This window comes from Cylas formicarius, unplaced genomic scaffold (genome assembly GCF_029955315.1).
Source record: "Cylas formicarius isolate icCylForm1 unplaced genomic scaffold, icCylForm1.1 PGA_scaffold_10__41_contigs__length_53128322, whole genome shotgun sequence".
NCBI classification, from domain to species: domain Eukaryota; kingdom Metazoa; phylum Arthropoda; class Insecta; order Coleoptera; family Brentidae; genus Cylas; species Cylas formicarius.
Window position 1 is genome coordinate 50,889,722 of NW_026844214.1, and position 16,660 is coordinate 50,906,381.

General features: G+C 37.0%; 2 protein-coding genes across 3 annotated transcripts in view; one reads left to right on the forward strand and one right to left on the reverse strand.

Annotated features, from left to right (window-relative positions):
- LOC132708293 (amino acid transporter heavy chain SLC3A1) lies at positions 1–4,342 on the forward strand. Its single transcript, XM_060680530.1, has 7 exons — positions 1–426; positions 487–639; positions 1,840–2,339; positions 2,395–2,925; positions 3,720–3,907; positions 3,963–4,124; positions 4,177–4,342. The coding sequence occupies exons 1-7, from the start codon at positions 324–326 to the stop codon at positions 4,262–4,264; spliced, it is 1,725 nt and encodes a 574-aa protein (XP_060536513.1). The 5' UTR covers positions 1–323; the 3' UTR covers positions 4,265–4,342.
- The window catches only part of LOC132708292 (intraflagellar transport protein 70A), a 24,573-nt gene continuing 11,871 nt past the window's right edge, over positions 3,959–16,660 (reverse strand). The window contains exons 8-12 of one of the 2 annotated variants that reach the window (XM_060680528.1): positions 15,824–16,034; positions 12,473–12,648; positions 12,205–12,413; positions 12,016–12,151; positions 3,959–4,094 (exon numbers count right to left, since the gene is read on the reverse strand). In XM_060680528.1, the coding sequence (XP_060536511.1) occupies positions 12,018–12,151; positions 12,205–12,413; positions 12,473–12,648; positions 15,824–16,034 (730 nt within the window). In that variant the 3' untranslated portion in view covers positions 3,959–4,094; positions 12,016–12,017. Of the gene's footprint in view, positions 4,095–6,591; positions 6,726–12,013; positions 12,152–12,204; positions 12,414–12,472; positions 12,649–15,823; positions 16,035–16,660 lie in introns of those variants that run through there. The other variant, XM_060680527.1, reaches the window with a different exon arrangement.

The following is a 16,660-nucleotide window of genomic DNA, read 5'->3' on the forward strand; positions in this document are numbered from 1 at the left end:
ACAAATTTGAATTCCTGAAACCTTAAATGCAGTTTTCTAAATAAACAAGAGTTTTTGATGGAAATATTTAATGAAACACTTCTTTTTACACTTCGCAAAAATTTTTCGTGAATAATTTGCGGTTGAGGTTGGGACATAATTGGGGATTCGTTTTTCCATATACTGCGCCATACGTCACGCACGTTAATCGATTTTGTGAATTTGTTCAAAGGAATTCCCATTCGCTTGGTGTCTTTATTTCGACTGGAATGTATTAAGTTTAGCAGTTAGTTCGAATTGCCTATTCATTAGTTTAACAATACCCACTTAAAGACAACTTGACAATGGATAATAACGTCGACGGTCACAAATTGGAGATTTCCGGTCGAACAGTAAATGAAGACCCAAAGGAAACCTATAAGCTTTTGGCCGACCCCGATATGGAAGGTAAACTTGCATGGTCAGCTAAAAAACGAGTTCAACGGGTATAATTGTGTTTGATTGCAGAAGAAGCAATTTCACGACCCCAATCTTTAGTAATTTCAGCGGATGGAGCAGATGAGAAGATGCTGGCTAAAAATGACGGAATATCACAATATTCTAGCCCAACGAAAAATTCCATTAGTGAAAAGTTTAATGGAGATTCTAAATTAGATATTGGTAAGTTTTGATATGAATAGTAATTGTATTTAAACATATTTAAGCAACTTTGTGTAAGGAAAACGGCTTGAGGGCTTAATAATGTTTAGAGTAAATTTTAATTTTTAGTGTCTATAAAATATTTTGGCTAGTTTGTTTATTCATTTTAAAATTGATAAAAGTTGAGTATTTGTAGTTTTTCTTTTTAATAAAAGATCACTTAGAAACTTATAATAAAATTAGTATGGAGTCATAAGCAAGGTTCAAAGTTTCTGTTTAATCTTTGGTAGGGTTTTATTAGGAGTGATATGGACCCAATTTCTCCTCTTTTTGTTTCAAAAAACTTGATTTGTTACACTTATTAGGAATTGTGTTCAAAATCGCGTTTTTTAGGCATTATTTTCATTTTTCGGCGGAAATTACTTGAATATTTTATAAGTAATTTGCTATGCCAAGTGAAGAAGATGTTTTAATAAATTTACCAATATTTAGAGGAAATTGTGTTTGTAACAAAAATAATTTCAGATAAATTCGTACATATGCAAAATATTTCAAATATTTTTGCTACTCACAATATTGAGTTTTGGTAGCGAATAGCTTTGAACCCATTGCAAATAATAATTTTCTCGTTTTTAAAAAGCTCAGCTTTACTAATTGGTTTGGGAAAAATGTACTCTGCTTAAATGGAATTTTTTACTCTTAAGATTTGTATATCACCAATAGAACAAAAGAGGTCGTATACAATATTGGCCTAGAAATTGAAAATAACCCAATATTAAAATTTCCTCGCCTTCATTTATTATAAAATTTTTTCATTTTCTTCTTTTAGCAAAAACGGTAAATATTCCATAAAGGATCAGAAAAAATTGTTCTCCATCTAGGCCAAAAGATTAAATGTGCTGATAATTCAGTTGTTTTCAATTACAGGCTAATATTGCATATGCCCTTTTTTTGTTCTGTTGGTAATTTAGGAAATAGTATACATTTCCTTTGTTTTTTCCTAAACCTTACATTCAATTGTTTTTCTGTTTTCACCGTCCTAATCAGTCGAAAAAACGTTACTATTTTGCTAATTTAACCGACTTTGCATCTCTGCTTATAACAATGATGAACACTTAATTTAGATTAGTCTGTATAAGTCTCGCATTGAGAAACAGGGCAATCATTACAGTTTGTCTCACCTTGGGTTATAACGTCCTTCCAATGTTTTTTTTTATTCAGGTGATATAAAAAATCAATTTGTTGGGTTGGGCAAGGAGGAGCTTATGAAGTATGTGAACGATCCGTTCTGGATTCGTGTACGTTGGATCTGTTTCATTGGATTTTGGCTGATATGGGCGGCCATGTTAGTGAGCGCTATCTTGCTTATTTATTGGGCACCGAAATGTAATCCGCCACCGCCGAAAACATGGTGGGAGGAAGGCCCATTGACCGAGGTGGATTCGAGTGTCAAATTTCAAGTGGACGGGAATATCAAAGGTGTTATCCTCACATGGCCCGACGACACGTATGAACCATTTGACGAGTCCCATGATATTATAAAATTAGTTCAGTCTTTCAAAGAGAACAACACGAAAGTAATCATGGACATTGAACCAATAGTTTCCACAAAATGGTTTGAAAGGTCTGAAGAAAATGATCCCGAATTTTCTGATTACTACATATGGAGTGCCGGAAAGAGCACTCTGACAAGTAACGATCCACTTCCCCCCAACAATTGGGTAGGTTCCCAATTTAAAGCTCCACTCCGGGGTAATTATTTTTATCAATTCTCAGGTTAACCAGAACAACACTTCTTCTTGGAGGTACTCCCAAAAAAGAAAGCAATTCTATTACTCCCCATTTGATAAGCCGCACCTAAATTTCCGTAACGAGGAAGTTGTGCATAAGTTTAACGAGGTCATTTTAAGTTTCTTGTCGGCCAACGTCTCGGGCATCCGCCTCCGTAATGCAGCATTCCTTTTAATCGACCCCAATCTTGAAGACGAACCGATCAGGCCCGGTACCAGGGGGCTAGATCACACGCAGTATGGATTCTATATTCATTCCAAGACGGAGAATTTGCTGGAAATTGGCGAGCTACTTAAAAAGTTCAAAAGAGTATTGAGGAATGTGACCGAACAGGCTCCGCTAATGGTCGCTTCGGATTTAGGTAATCCTGAAGCGTTCAAGGTGAACGATACCTTGATCGTAGATTTGCCTTTAGAATCTCACCTATTTTCAAAAACTAGTTTGTTAGTGAACGAAACTGCCAACGGATTGAACTATATCTTTAATATTGAGAAGCTCAGTTGGCCTCTGTGGAAGGTAAGCACTGATTAGTGTTTGTTTCTTTGACGGTTTTGATTCCTTTATTATAATATTGATTTAATTGTTTCTTTTATGCCCTTGGGTGTTTATAATTAAAAATGTCTACAGATCCCTTCAAATAAAATGAGTAAATTTTTCCTGTTTTATTGCACAGTAGCGAAAATATCCCTGTTTTGAATTTTTACCTATGTGTCTAGTCATTTTTATACTCCTATCTTATGTTAAAAATGGCGTCAAATCGTAGTATGTATGTAAAGATTTTCTAAATGTTCTCTTAATAGTTCTTTTTGTTCTAATTGAAAACTTTCATTTTTGTAATAGTATATTATCCTATAATTTGCTAAATGTTATTTTAATAGTACTTTTTTTTTCTAATTGAAAACTTCTATTTTTTGTAATTGTATATTTATATAGTGGGTACGATTTGCCTCGTATAATTTCTGGCATTTTATTGCCCACTATGACAAAGGGTCCATTTGTCTTTGTGATGGTCCTTTTGTAGTCACTAATTAAATCTATTATTATTTAATATTTATCATAAACTTGTTATGTATAATTTATAAATTATAACCTCAGTAAATGATAGAGCATTAGTAACAGAGTGAACTTAATTTGAAACAAGAACATTATTATTACAGTTTCCTCATACTCTGGCAAAGTACTTCTATCTCTTCACATCTTCATCTATCACTTCATTATGTTTTTTTTTCAGGCTTGTACTTTTATTATTACTTTTTGTAGTTGCGACCTGTATATGTTAAATGTCTTTATGATGACCTTATCCGTTCCAGGCAACTACCAAAGCGCTGCCAAAAGATTCTCTCGACATGATAATATATCTTTTGCCCGGGACACCCCTCGTCGACCCATCTGAAGTCATCAACAAGACACTATTGAAGATTAGATCGGGCGGTTCCGTCATGAGGGGCTCTTGTTCCATTTATACGTTACAAAACGATACAGTTTTCGCATTTACTCGGTAAATTAACAACTTAATTAATATTGCAGACCATGAATGTCGCAAATAATTTTAGGGAATATAGGGGAAGTCCCGGTATTCTAGTGGCCACCAATCCTACCGACGACGCAGTCACGGTGGACTTCAAAGCTGCCATACCTTCTTTTGTGGACGTGGAGCAGGTTACCATAAGAACGTTTAGCAGCAGCTACAACGAAACATCTTTTATGGATATTAAGTAAGCTCGTAGCCGGTATCATTCACGGTACGCGAGGAAAACTTATTTTCAGTGGTAAGAGGCCCCCCACAGCAGTTCCTGTCACAGCCAAGTCGACGATAGTACTTGAATACGTGCCAAAAGTAGAAGATGAAGAATAAATTCCACTATGTGAAGTATTAAATGGTAGCTGGTAGAATCTTAAAAGGATTAAAAATAAAGTGACTAAAAATTACAAATTTTGTTATTTCATTTTATGATAAGCACTTTTTTTTTGTTATTTTGTCAATTAATTTTCTTCATTGAATTACTCTCCCACTAGCAGCACATATGACAGGGGCAGAAAAGTTAAAATTTTATCGTTACCGGTGAATCGAAAAATGCACGCTAATGTAACCGTCAATAATTCAATGGTGTATTTAGACTCCCGTCTGTGAAATACTTAGTTATACACCGATCTAGCGTGCGGGAAGCGTCACTTTACCACGTCAGCATCGTTTCCCGCGGATCGGATATTTCCGGGATTTTACCGCATGGGTTTAGGAGCAATCGGATGTTTTCGGAGATATTTCACGCGTCTTGACTTTTGACGTCTATAAAATACCTAATTACACACCGATATAGCGTGCGGGAAGCCTCACTTTCCCACGTCAGTTTCGTTTCCGGACATTTCCGGGATTTTACCGCACTAATTTGAATTTTGACGTTTGTCAATTCTGACTGTTATGTCATTGAATGTATTCGTGTTGTTTTGCGAAAATATACCCAAAAACTAACGGTGGTAGAAAAAGTATACTATGCAACAGGTTCGGTAAACTTTTTAACTCACTCGTTTATTAAAATCTCGCTCCGCTCGTGTCAAATAAACTCGTGAGTCAAATGCCGTTTGCCGCGCTTGTTGCATAATATACTATTTTCTACTCCCGTCTGTAAAATACCTAATTACACACCGATCTAACTTCCGGGAAGCGTCAGTCGTTTCCCACGAATCCGAGCCACTTCGGACATTTCCTGGACATTTCCTCGTGAGTCAAATGTTGCATAATATACTATTACAACACCTTTCTTCTAATATTCCTTAAAAGTTTTGTTTTGTTCTAATTGTGATCATGTACCCTCAAAGGTGCATATACGAGAGGTGTTGAAAAAGTAAGGTGACTTTTGTAATTTTGTGTACATTCGATCTTCGATAATTTTTTTCGTTATGTTGGTACGCATGTCCCGAACGTATGTTCACAGATTCAGCCAGTTTGCACGTTTACGTTTTTTTTGTGAAACAAGCGTTAGACGTGTATTTTGTGCTGTTTGTCTAAAAAAAAAATGGAACAAAGAATTTGCATAAAATTTTGTGTAAAAAATGGAATACAGTGCTGCAAAACACTTTACACGTTGACAACTGCATATGGCGAATCTACTTTGAGCAAAAAAATGTTTATAAGTGGTACCAGTTGTACCAAGATTGCCGAGAAGTACGTCAATAACTGATGAAAGCTTTGAAGAAGTGTTTGGTGTTGAAAAATCGTCGAATCACTATTAGAGAAGTGGCTGAAGGCGTCTATTGGCTCGTGCCATACAATTTCTTCCGAAGTTTTGGACATAAAACGTTTAACAACAAAATTTGTTCGGAAACTGCTTAATTTTGGGCAAAAAGTGGTAATTGGTGACGCATCATGGGTATATGGTTATGACGTCGAGACCAAAGTCCAGTCGTCCTAGTGGAAGAATCCAGAATCGCCAATACCGAAAAAAGCACGCCAAGCTCGATAAGATGTCAAGGTTTTGCTTACTGTTTTCTTTGATTATCATGGCCTAGTACATCGAGAGTTCTTACCACAAGGTTGTACCGTCAATAAAGAGTATTACCCCGAAGTTATGCGCCATTTGCGAGAAGCGATACGATGAAAACGTTCGGAATTCATGGATTTTGCATCACGATAATGCACTGATCATTGCTTGTGTCTAACTTTTTGGACAAAAACAATACCAAAATCATGCGTCCGCCACCAAGTTCACCGGATATGGCTCCCTGCGAGTTTTTCCTGTTCCCAAAACTCAAGAAACCCATGAAGGGAATGACGTTTGGAACGACTGAAGAGGAAAAGAAAAAATCGCTGGAAGAACTCAAGGCTACACCAGGAGTGCTTTGAGGATGGGAAAAACGTTGGAACAAGAGTGTACCTGGGGGATTACTTTGAACGGGACAATATTAATTTAGATGAATAAATAAATATTTTTTGGTAAAACTTAAAAATCCCCCTACTTTTTGAACACACCTCGTACATATGTATGTTTTTGTTATATTGTTATAATTTGGATCAATAACCTGTTATGGTGACGTAATTTCCTAGGTCCCAACGATGTTGTAACCGATATCTACTGTGACGTGCAGTACTCGAAACCCCTGAGTAATTCTGCATCAGTTGGGAAAAACCAAAAACTGACTTTTTTAATGTGGATTAAAATCGTTATAGTATTTTTTTAAAATGCTACTAATTTTTCATTCATTTTATTTTTATTTTATTTCAATGAGTAAAGCACCTAATATAATACGCTACATTTTCAAAAACAATCAACACAAATATCATATCGATAGGCAAAGGAAAAAGGACAATTCAAATATTTACCGTTGTTAGATTACGTTCGAATATTTAAATATTGGCGCGATCTATCGATTTCGGATGCGTCGGGAAATCTTCGGGTCTATTCGCGCGCGTGAGCCGGGACGCCGCAGAGGGTGGCGACGGGCATCAGTTTGATGCCCTGCTCTGGCATGCACCGCTCGACATTGACGCCAAGATCGGAAAAGTCGTCTTTAAAACAATCTCGATTTATTTAAATCTAACATCAGGTGTGGGGTACACGTGTAATCGTTTAACGTAATTTGGAGTGTGCTATAATGGCCGAAGAAGAACTGAATCGATCTTTGGGCGCCATAGCGTCGATCCTTGAGAATTTGCAACAGCGTGTCGGTACAAAGGAGCCGTCGCCGACATCAACCACATCGCCAGCCACCCAAACCACTCCCATTTCGTTGGCCTTGCCGAGTTTTGACCCCGACAATATGGATAGTGGTATTTGGTTACAAAAAATTGAAGGGTATAAGAACGAATTTGCTTGGTCAGATCGGGAAACCGTGAGTAGAATTGGTCCATTTTTGCAAAAATCTGCACTAAGATGGTTTTCGGCATGGCAACCCACGGAAGAAACGTGGGAAAATTTTAAATTTGACTTTTCTGTATCTTTTCCCAAACAAAAGAATTTGGGTAAACTGTTAAGCGATGCTGTAAATTATCGTAGTTCCGATGCGCGCAGTTATGTTGAATACGCGAGAATTAAATTAGAAAAATTAAAGCGCACGCGGGCAAGTTGGTCTGATTCGGATTTGATCGAAATAATTGCTCATTCAATAGACGATCTTGCGGTCAGAACTGCGGCCTATAATTGTAGTGCCGCCTCTGTTAGTGATTTAATTGCATTTCTCTCTAATTACATAAAAATTCCTCTGGTCGAAAAATCGGCATCCGAATTGAATAAGAAAAATAATGTATTTTCACACAAAAAAACGACGCAGGCAAATTGTTATTCTTGCGGTCAATCGGGACACTTTTCTCGCGATTGTAAATCTAAAACTAAGAATACCAATAACTCGGATAATAAAGGGTTTGATGTTTGCCGATATTGTAAAAGACCTGGTCACGGCATTGAAAATTGTTTTCGTCGGCAAAATAAACAAAGTCGAGGAAGTGAAGTTTCAGAGTCCGGACAGGACCCAACCGTAAAGAAATTTAAATCTCATCACGTTTTGCTCAATTCACATAATTTTAATGAAAACAAGTTAAAAACTGTGCCTATCGTTATTTCGGGTTACACTACAAATTGTTTAATTGATACCGGCTCCACGTGTTCGCTAATAAAAGAAACGTTGGTAGACAAATTAAATCTAAAGAAAATTCCGCGTGTTACTCCTTTACGATGGTTCGACGGTACCATACATAATTCTTTTTCTTTTACCAAAGCATTGGTAGAGTTTCCCGAAATAAAAATAACGCTTGATCTTGTTATTGTGCCGCATAGTCATTCCAAATATGACGTTATCGTTGGTGAAAATGTTTACGAAAATAATGTAGTTTTAATAAAAAATAAAAACGTTCAAAAAATTATGCCCATGCTTGCGCTTACAAATTCTACTCGAACCATTCATAACTCGGAAATAACAAGTGATCTGGAGCATGCAGAAATGGCTGAACTAATCAAACTGCTGGGGAATTATCAGAATTTGTCAACTGCTACTGATTTTACCATTAAACCTGTCAATACCGGGGAATTAACCATCACATTGACAGAAAACAAAACTGTTTATCACCATCCCTACCGTATGTCGGAGTTTGAGCGTCAGAAAGTACGTGGCATCGTTGCTGATCTAATTAAAAACGAAATCGTCCGGGAGAGCAATTCTCCATTTGGGAGCCCGATTATACTCGTTAAGAAAAAAGATGGGACATTTCGATTGTGTGTCGATTATCGTCATTTGAATAAAATAACTTTAAGAGATCGGTATCCATTGCCACGTATTGACGATCAGCTCGATCGTTTAGGCAAAAATAAATTTTTCACGTCACTTGATATGGCTTCGGGCTTTCACCAAATCCCGATTAATCCCGAGTCGATTCCAAAAACCGCTTTCGTGACACCGGATGGTCAGTATGAGTATTTAAAAATGCCTTTTGGACTGGCCAATGGTCCTGCGGTCTTTCAGAGAGCAATTAATATGGCTTTAGGTAACCTAAAATATGACACCGCGGTTGTTTACATGGATGACATAGTAATACCCTCCATCACACTTGAGGATGGATTTTGTAAACTAAAATTAGTTCTTGATGCTTTGTCTAAAGCCGGATTTTCAATTAACCTTCGTAAATGTCGATTTTTTATGCAAAACATCACCTATTTAGGTCGTCAAATATCGGCTGATGGTATCCGACCTGATCCGAATAAAGTTAAAGCAGTCAAGGAAAGTCTGTCACCCACTAACGTGAAACAAGTGCGCCAATTCATCGGTTTGGCGAGCTACTTCCGTAAATTTATTCCCGCTTTTTCTTCCAAAGTAGCTTGTATAACTCACTTGACTCGTAATGATGTTCCCTTTGTTTGGACGACTGAATGTGAAAAAGCAAGGCAGTATGTTATTGATGTCCTTACTCAAAAACCCCTATTGTCAATTTTCGATTCAAATTTAGAGACTCAATTGCATACTGATGCGAGCAGTATTGGTTTCGGTGCTATTTTATTGCAGAAACACAGTGATACCTTTCGTCCAGTTGAATATTTCAGTCAAAAAACCAATCCAGATGAAGCTATGTATCATTCGTTTGAACTAGAGACTCTGGCCGTTGTGAAAGCTTTAAAAAATTTTCGTGTATATTTGCTTGGATTAAGATTCACTTTAGTAACTGATTGCAATTCCTTAAAATTATCTGCAAGCAAAAAAGAACTTAAGCCGCGGACCGCCCGCTGGTGGGCTTATATGCAGGATTTCGACTTCGAAATTGTTTATCGTAAGGGCTCTGAAATATCTCATGTTGACTTCCTTAGCAGGAACCCAATTGAAACTGTAGCTCATATCGATTCACAACCCAATTTTCATAAAAATTGGCTTACCGTATCACAAAGTCAAGATGAGGAATGTAAACAAATCATTCAATCTTTGAACGATGCTAAAGACGATGTCAAACGAAAATATAAATTAGAAAAAGAGACCTTATTTCGTATTACAACCAATAAAAATAACAAATCGTCTCAGTCTTTACTTTTTGTACCATCTAATAACCGTTATAGTCTTTTGAAAATATTTCACGATGATCAAAGTCACATAGGTTGGGAAAAAACTCTTGCCTCAATCAGACTTTACTTTTGGTTTCCCCATATGACCAGGTATGTTAAAAAGTATGTTGAACACTGTTTGATATGTGCAGTACGAAAAAATCAGACGGGTCCTAAACAAGGCTTCCTTACTTCTATCCCAAAGCCCGATGAACCATTCCATACAGTTCATGTCGACTGTCTGGGCCCCTTACCAGGTAATCCAAAAAACTATAAATATATCCTTGTTATAATTGACGCCTTCTCCAAATTCTGTCTCCTATATCCTCAATCCACCGTTACTACAGAAGAAACAACACAAAATTTTGCTAAATTCCTCAGCATATTTGGCACGCCCTCCAAACTAATTCACGACGCTGGAACTAATTTCATAGCAAAAATATTTAAATCATTTACCGAATATTTTGGCATCGAATTACACGTGACAACCCCCGGTGTTCATCGCTCCAACGGACAAATAGAACGCTATATGCGAACTATTACCAATTTGTTAAGAGTTGAATCCAATAAAGTAACAGATTGGCCGAACAAAGTATGGAAGATCCAGTTAGTAATCAATACTACGAAACAAAAGACGACTGGTTGCTCACCTTTTAAGTTAGTATTTGGTCGAGAGGGTCAAACGCCTCAAATTCGTACAGTCTTAACCGATTTGCCAATCCCTGATGAAACTAAATCTCCAGTGGATTATTCCGCAGTTATAAAGAAACTACGGCAAAATTCAGAAAGGCAGTTGAATTATCTAAATAAGAAGCGAAGAGACAATCAGCTGTATAAAGTAGGTGATACTGTTTTGTTAAGCCGAGGTCAAAGACCTGAAAAGTTTTCTTGTGAATTTGTTGGTCCTTACATAATCAAGAGATCACTTACCAATAATCGGTATTTGATTAAGAAATTAGGTACTCCGAAAACTTTTAAATGTTCTAAGGATCAGTTGCGGCATTGGCCTACTGATTGGACGCCTGACGATTTCCAAAGATTATTACAACTAGACAATTGTAAGTACATAATTTGACTTGTTGTGCCGTGTTAGATTGATTTGAGTTGTGTATATAAAACTAATTTAAATAGTCTTTGGAGTATTTTGTGTTTTGATTTTGTTGTTTGAGAGCCCATCGCAAATACGTGCTTATTGCAGTATTTCCATCGCGCTGCTCAAGTCAACTCTGTGTTTTGATTTTGTTGTTTGAGAGCCCATCGCAAATACGTGCTTATTGCAGTATTTCCATCGCGCTGCTCAAGTCAACTCTGTGTTTTGATTTTGTTGTTTGAGAGCCCATCGCAAATACGTGCTTATTGCAGTATTTCCATCGCGCTGCTCAAGTCAACTCTGTGTTTTGATTTTGTTGTTTGAGAGCCCATCGCAAATACGTGCTTATTGCAGTATTTCCATCGCGCTGCTCAAGTCAACTCTGTGTTTTGATTTTGTTGTTTGAGAGCCCATCGCAAATACGTGCTTATTGCAGTATTTCCATCGTGCTACTCAAGTCAACTCTGTATTTGTAAATGCGTGCTTACTACAGAATTTCCATCGTGTCTGTCAGCTTGTGAGTTATTACGTAAATCTAGTCCCAATTGTTTGTGAAATTCATTTGATTGATGAATTCTCGTTTTTTGTTCATTACAGGGAACTCTGGGACGGCTGATGATAAATCTGCAGAATGAAAGGTTTACGAATTTTTACCGATGTACACATCTATATATTTTAACGTTGCTGTAAAGAAATAAAACTTTGTTTTTTTTCTGTGTGTTCATGTCTGTGACACTTCAAATGAGTCATGCATTCCGAGAGCGGAATGTTGTCAGTTTGGCCGTGTTAGATTACGTTCGAATATTTAAATATTGGCGCGATCTATCGATTTCGGATGCGTCGGGAAATCTTCGGGTCTATTCGCGCGCGTGAGCCGGGACGCCGCAGAGGGTGGCGACGGGCATCAGTTTGATGCCCTGCTCTGGCATGCACCGCTCGACATTGACGCCAAGATCGGAAAAGTCGTCTTTAAAACAATCTCGATTTATTTAAATCTAACACCGTTAATAGTTTTGTAATTTCAACAGCAGGTGCTTCAGCTTCCTTGCCTCATAACTGACCGTCTCTTTCCCGTTAAGTGTCTGATTTTCTTCTGCCAGTGTCGAATACGCTACCGTTGCCACCGTTTTCCCGTGTACTAAAAAAAAGTTATCCCAAATTGTGTAATGTAAATCAAAGTTCCGCGCGTACATTCGCAGCTATCCAGGAAACCGATGCACTCCTGAATGACAGAATCGCGCAATACGATCATATGTTTGGCTAAGTTCTCGATCAGGCTCAGGAAACACCTCTTCGTGTAGAACCAGGTGTCCGTGCCCAACTTTTTGTTGTAAGGTTCGAGGGATTTCATCACCCGCGATATCCCAAACTCGTAGTTGCCCTTCGAGCAGTATAGAGTCCTAAATAAAAACTCCAAATGATACGATGATGCTGACGTGCGGGTAGGAGCGATGATTACCCGATAACTAGGTTTATAATGCAGTGATGAAAGTACTTTTTTTCGGGCTCCTCGAAAGACATCTGGTCCTCCTCTTTTTCAATCTTCCGCATCAGGTCTTCGGCCGCCTCGTTTTGCGATATCATGATGTAAGAGACGCACAAATTGGCCAGGATGATGGCGTTGACGCTCAGAATCTGCAATCGTTCCGCTAGTTGACGCGCGATAAGGTTATAATATCCGAAAGAGATCGGACAAGTCATTGATGTCTGAGAACCATTCTCCTCCCCACTACTTTTGGGCGTGGATGAGATCAAACGGGTTGAAATTTTTTATTCCCGGCCTGACATGGATGCAGCTCAAGTATCACGATAAAACTTTGTGTTCTTTTAAATATATATCTTAGTAGGTTGCGAAAAAACAATTGAAGTCTTGCGTCAAATAGTTTTTTATTGAAAGCATTTTAAACAAGACGTATCTGAAAAAATGTCGCAAATAACGCAAATTGAGTATAGAGCGGTCATAAAGTTTTCGACAAAAGAAGGGTTAGCACCTAAAATTATTAAAGAAACGTTGGATGGTGTGTAAGGCCAAAAGTTCTCTTTCGTATTCTGTAGTGAAAGAATGGCCAAAACGTTTTCGAATGGGGCAGGAGTGCCTTGAAGATGTTTTAAGAAGTGGTCGACCGGTGGAGGTCATAACGGAAGATATTGTTGCGATTGTGGAAGAGGTGGTATTGAGTGATCGACGTTTAAAGGTCAAGGAAATCTCAGAAATTACTAAGCTTTCTGATACGTGGAATCCTGCATGCTCATTTAGGTATGCATAGTGCAAGATGGGTTCCTAAAAACCTTTCGGCTATTCAAAAACAATGCCGTGTCGAGTGTGCGCGGTCTTTTTTGGAACTCTGTGTGTCGGAACCGAAGCTGTGATAGAAACTATTGTGACGGGGGATGAAACTATGGTTCTCTATTATGACCCTCTATCGAAAAAAGAATCAATTGAGTGGCGTCGTAAGGGTGAAGTACCTCCAAAAAAATTCAGAGTCTGCCAGTCAACAAAAAAGGTGATGACCACGATCTTTTGGGATTGTGAAGGAATTCTTTTGTCAGTCAATGGTAAATATTACGCAACATTATTACATAAATTGCGAGACTGCATACGTGTAAAACGTCGAGGAAAACTGACCAGAGGCCTGCGTCTTTTGCATGATAATGCACCTGTCCATGCTGCTGGTGTTACACAAGCTGCCATTTTAGAGTGATAGATCATTCTCCCTATAGCCCGAAACGACTTACGTGGACGGTGGTTTAACGACAAATTTGAGTTAAAAGAGGCTGTTTTATCTCATTTTGCAGACAAACCAAAAGAATATTTTTTTAAAGGGATTGAGTGGTTAATAAAGAGATGTAATAAGTGTATTGAAGTTAATTGTTACGCTACTTTGTTTCTTTCATATTCAGGCCGGGAAATTTTGGCGCTGCCCTCGTATTACACTACCTAATTTAACGCATATTTAAAAAGACGTTTCAAATATTTTGTTTTAGAGGAGTAACACAAAGTCTTCAGGGGCCCAATTCGAGTTTGATAATTCATTTTATATCTAGTTACTTATTCTAAGAAATATAAATTATTTTAAGGATTCCCAAGTGCTTCTTTTTGGTTGGAAATTTAATTCGCGTATTGGTATTATTTGGTTTGGTTTTTAGTTTTACACTGGCAATAAATTCACGAAGTAATTGATGAATTTCTTCATGAAGTTTTTGACTGGAAACGAGGTCAATTTATTTGACATCTCAATCAAAATGTCATTTAACAGTATTTTGAGGTTATGTTTGTTTATTTTTGTTCTGGATTAGTGTTTACTTATTTATTTAAAATGTTTAAACGCCCGTCCATTATACAAAAAACTAACAGAATTAGAAAAAATAATGCTGCCAAGGACTATGAAGAAAGCTGCCATAGCCCTTATCCATAGAATATTATGCAACAAGTGCCGTAAACGGCATTTGACTCACGAGTTTATTTGACACCAGCGGAGCGAGTTTTCGAAAGACGAGTGAGTTAAAAAGTTTACTTTTTCTACGACCGTTAGTTTTTACCTTACATCGAAAGGCCTTGGCTAGAAATAAAGAGGAAGGGGGCTTAAAATTGCCAAAACAAGAGTTTAAAAAAGGCCCTGAACAGTTTAAGCATTTTTTGAGGATATCAAAAATATCAAGCTTTGATAAATAAATAGACCAACATTATTAACGTATATTATTTAAAAGAACCCCAAACTTACATCTTTTAATCTTTTACAAAACAAAAAATTGTGTTTTTTTTGAGTCAATTTTATTTCAAAATTAAAAGGTCAAGTTTCTTTTGTATAAAATTATACAGATACAACTTTCCAGTTCTTCTTTATTTACACTACTTTACACTTGCATAGGTCTGTATTTATTTCCAATTCCTCTTGCTGGGCTTGGTAAATAATATCCAAGATTTGTCTTCTAAGTCGTATACATGTAGGATTATTTGTTATTTCCCTCAATTCGGCACCGAACGTTCTACATACACAATTACAAACTGTTATATTGTTTAACCAAGTCATTTTACTACTTAGTGTTTTTATAAATAGCCCATTATAAATGAAAACCTTACTTTTTTGCTTATTGTATTTTTTACATAAATTTTATTACAAGTTAAAAGTATGTAAAATTATGGGGTCTCGTTTTGGTCCGATGTTCTGTATCCTAAGAATAAACTGCTAACACTCTGACATTTATTTTAAAAATCTAGTCAAAAAAAACCGCAGTATATTATTGTTGTTATGCGAAAATCTTTGAATTATGGAAGCTTACGATCAAAATGGTCATTCAGCTATACACACCTTTGTCCAAAGGTTGACAAATAAAAAGTTAAAGGCTGTTAAAGTTTCAATTTAATTTTTAAATATTTTATTTAACTTCAAAACTTTGGGTTTGGGATTTGTCCAAATATATTTTACCGATTAACTTTGCTAAAATATATTTTGTGATATCCTGTGTGTCAATAATCTCAAATTGATATTTTTTTTAAAAAGACAAAAATAAATTCACCATTATATCGAATTGCAACAAGTAGTATTCGAGTATTTTTATAGTATTGTACATGTAGTCCTGTGGATACGTTAATGGGTGCAAACCTGTAGCATCCCTGTCACCAAATAAATAAATAAATTGAATCGAATTGGCCCCATGGAAATTGTCCGAAAATCATTTTGCACAAGAAAAGTGAGGGGATCCTTTGCGGAATGTCTGATATTTCAATTATTCCTAAAAACAGTTTCTCATAGATTCTATTTATGACTTGTCGCGTCTCTTTATTTGGATATCATCGGTAGACACCAACATCTGAGTAGCTTTTCTTGACGAGGGGCTCATAGAAACCGGTCGCCTCCTTGAACTTGTTTTCCTGCATGAACAATACGTGCGCCACGTTAAGCCTCCACGTATCGTGTTCGTTGCAAAATTCCGCACTCTTTCGGAAAATTTTCTCTACCTGGGGATAGTTCTCCATGTCCCAGTAAATTTTCGCCTGAGCCATCAGCACCGGGATATACCTATATACGTAAACTCACGTGAAAAAGTTAATAAGTTCAAGGGTTTAAACCCAGATAACACAAGATTGCTTTCGAAAAATCGTCACTGGGCAGGGCAACTTCGTAGCGCGTAGCGCGAAGCAGCTTTGTATTTATTTTGAAAATTTCGCGGTTTCGTGTGGTAAAGGGACGCATTGTTTTTCTATCGTGCTCCTGCGGACCGCTATGGAACTTTCGCAAAATCGATATAATTTTATTGTGCATACACCCTGTATAAACCATCTTGCACGTCTCGCTGAATTTCAACGTTACGGCAAACTTTGATAAATATAAAATTGTGCAAGTAGCAATTAGCCATATTTTTTACTATTTTTGATTTGCATTTACTAATTTACTCTACAAAAAAACAATATCCTGGGTCTTTTACATTTTTGTCTATAATCGGAAAAATGCCTGAAATAAATGTTTTATCACTGGATCTTCCGCATCTGCTGGTTAAAGAATGTTGCTGATTGTTTGAATAGTTATGGAGAAATGCATGTTTTTCTGGAAACCAAAATAACCAAAAAAAAATTTCAAAATTAAAAAAAAATACTTTGCGGCATTTGATTACGCCCAACTTTAAAAGTTTAAGTGTGGGTTGGGAC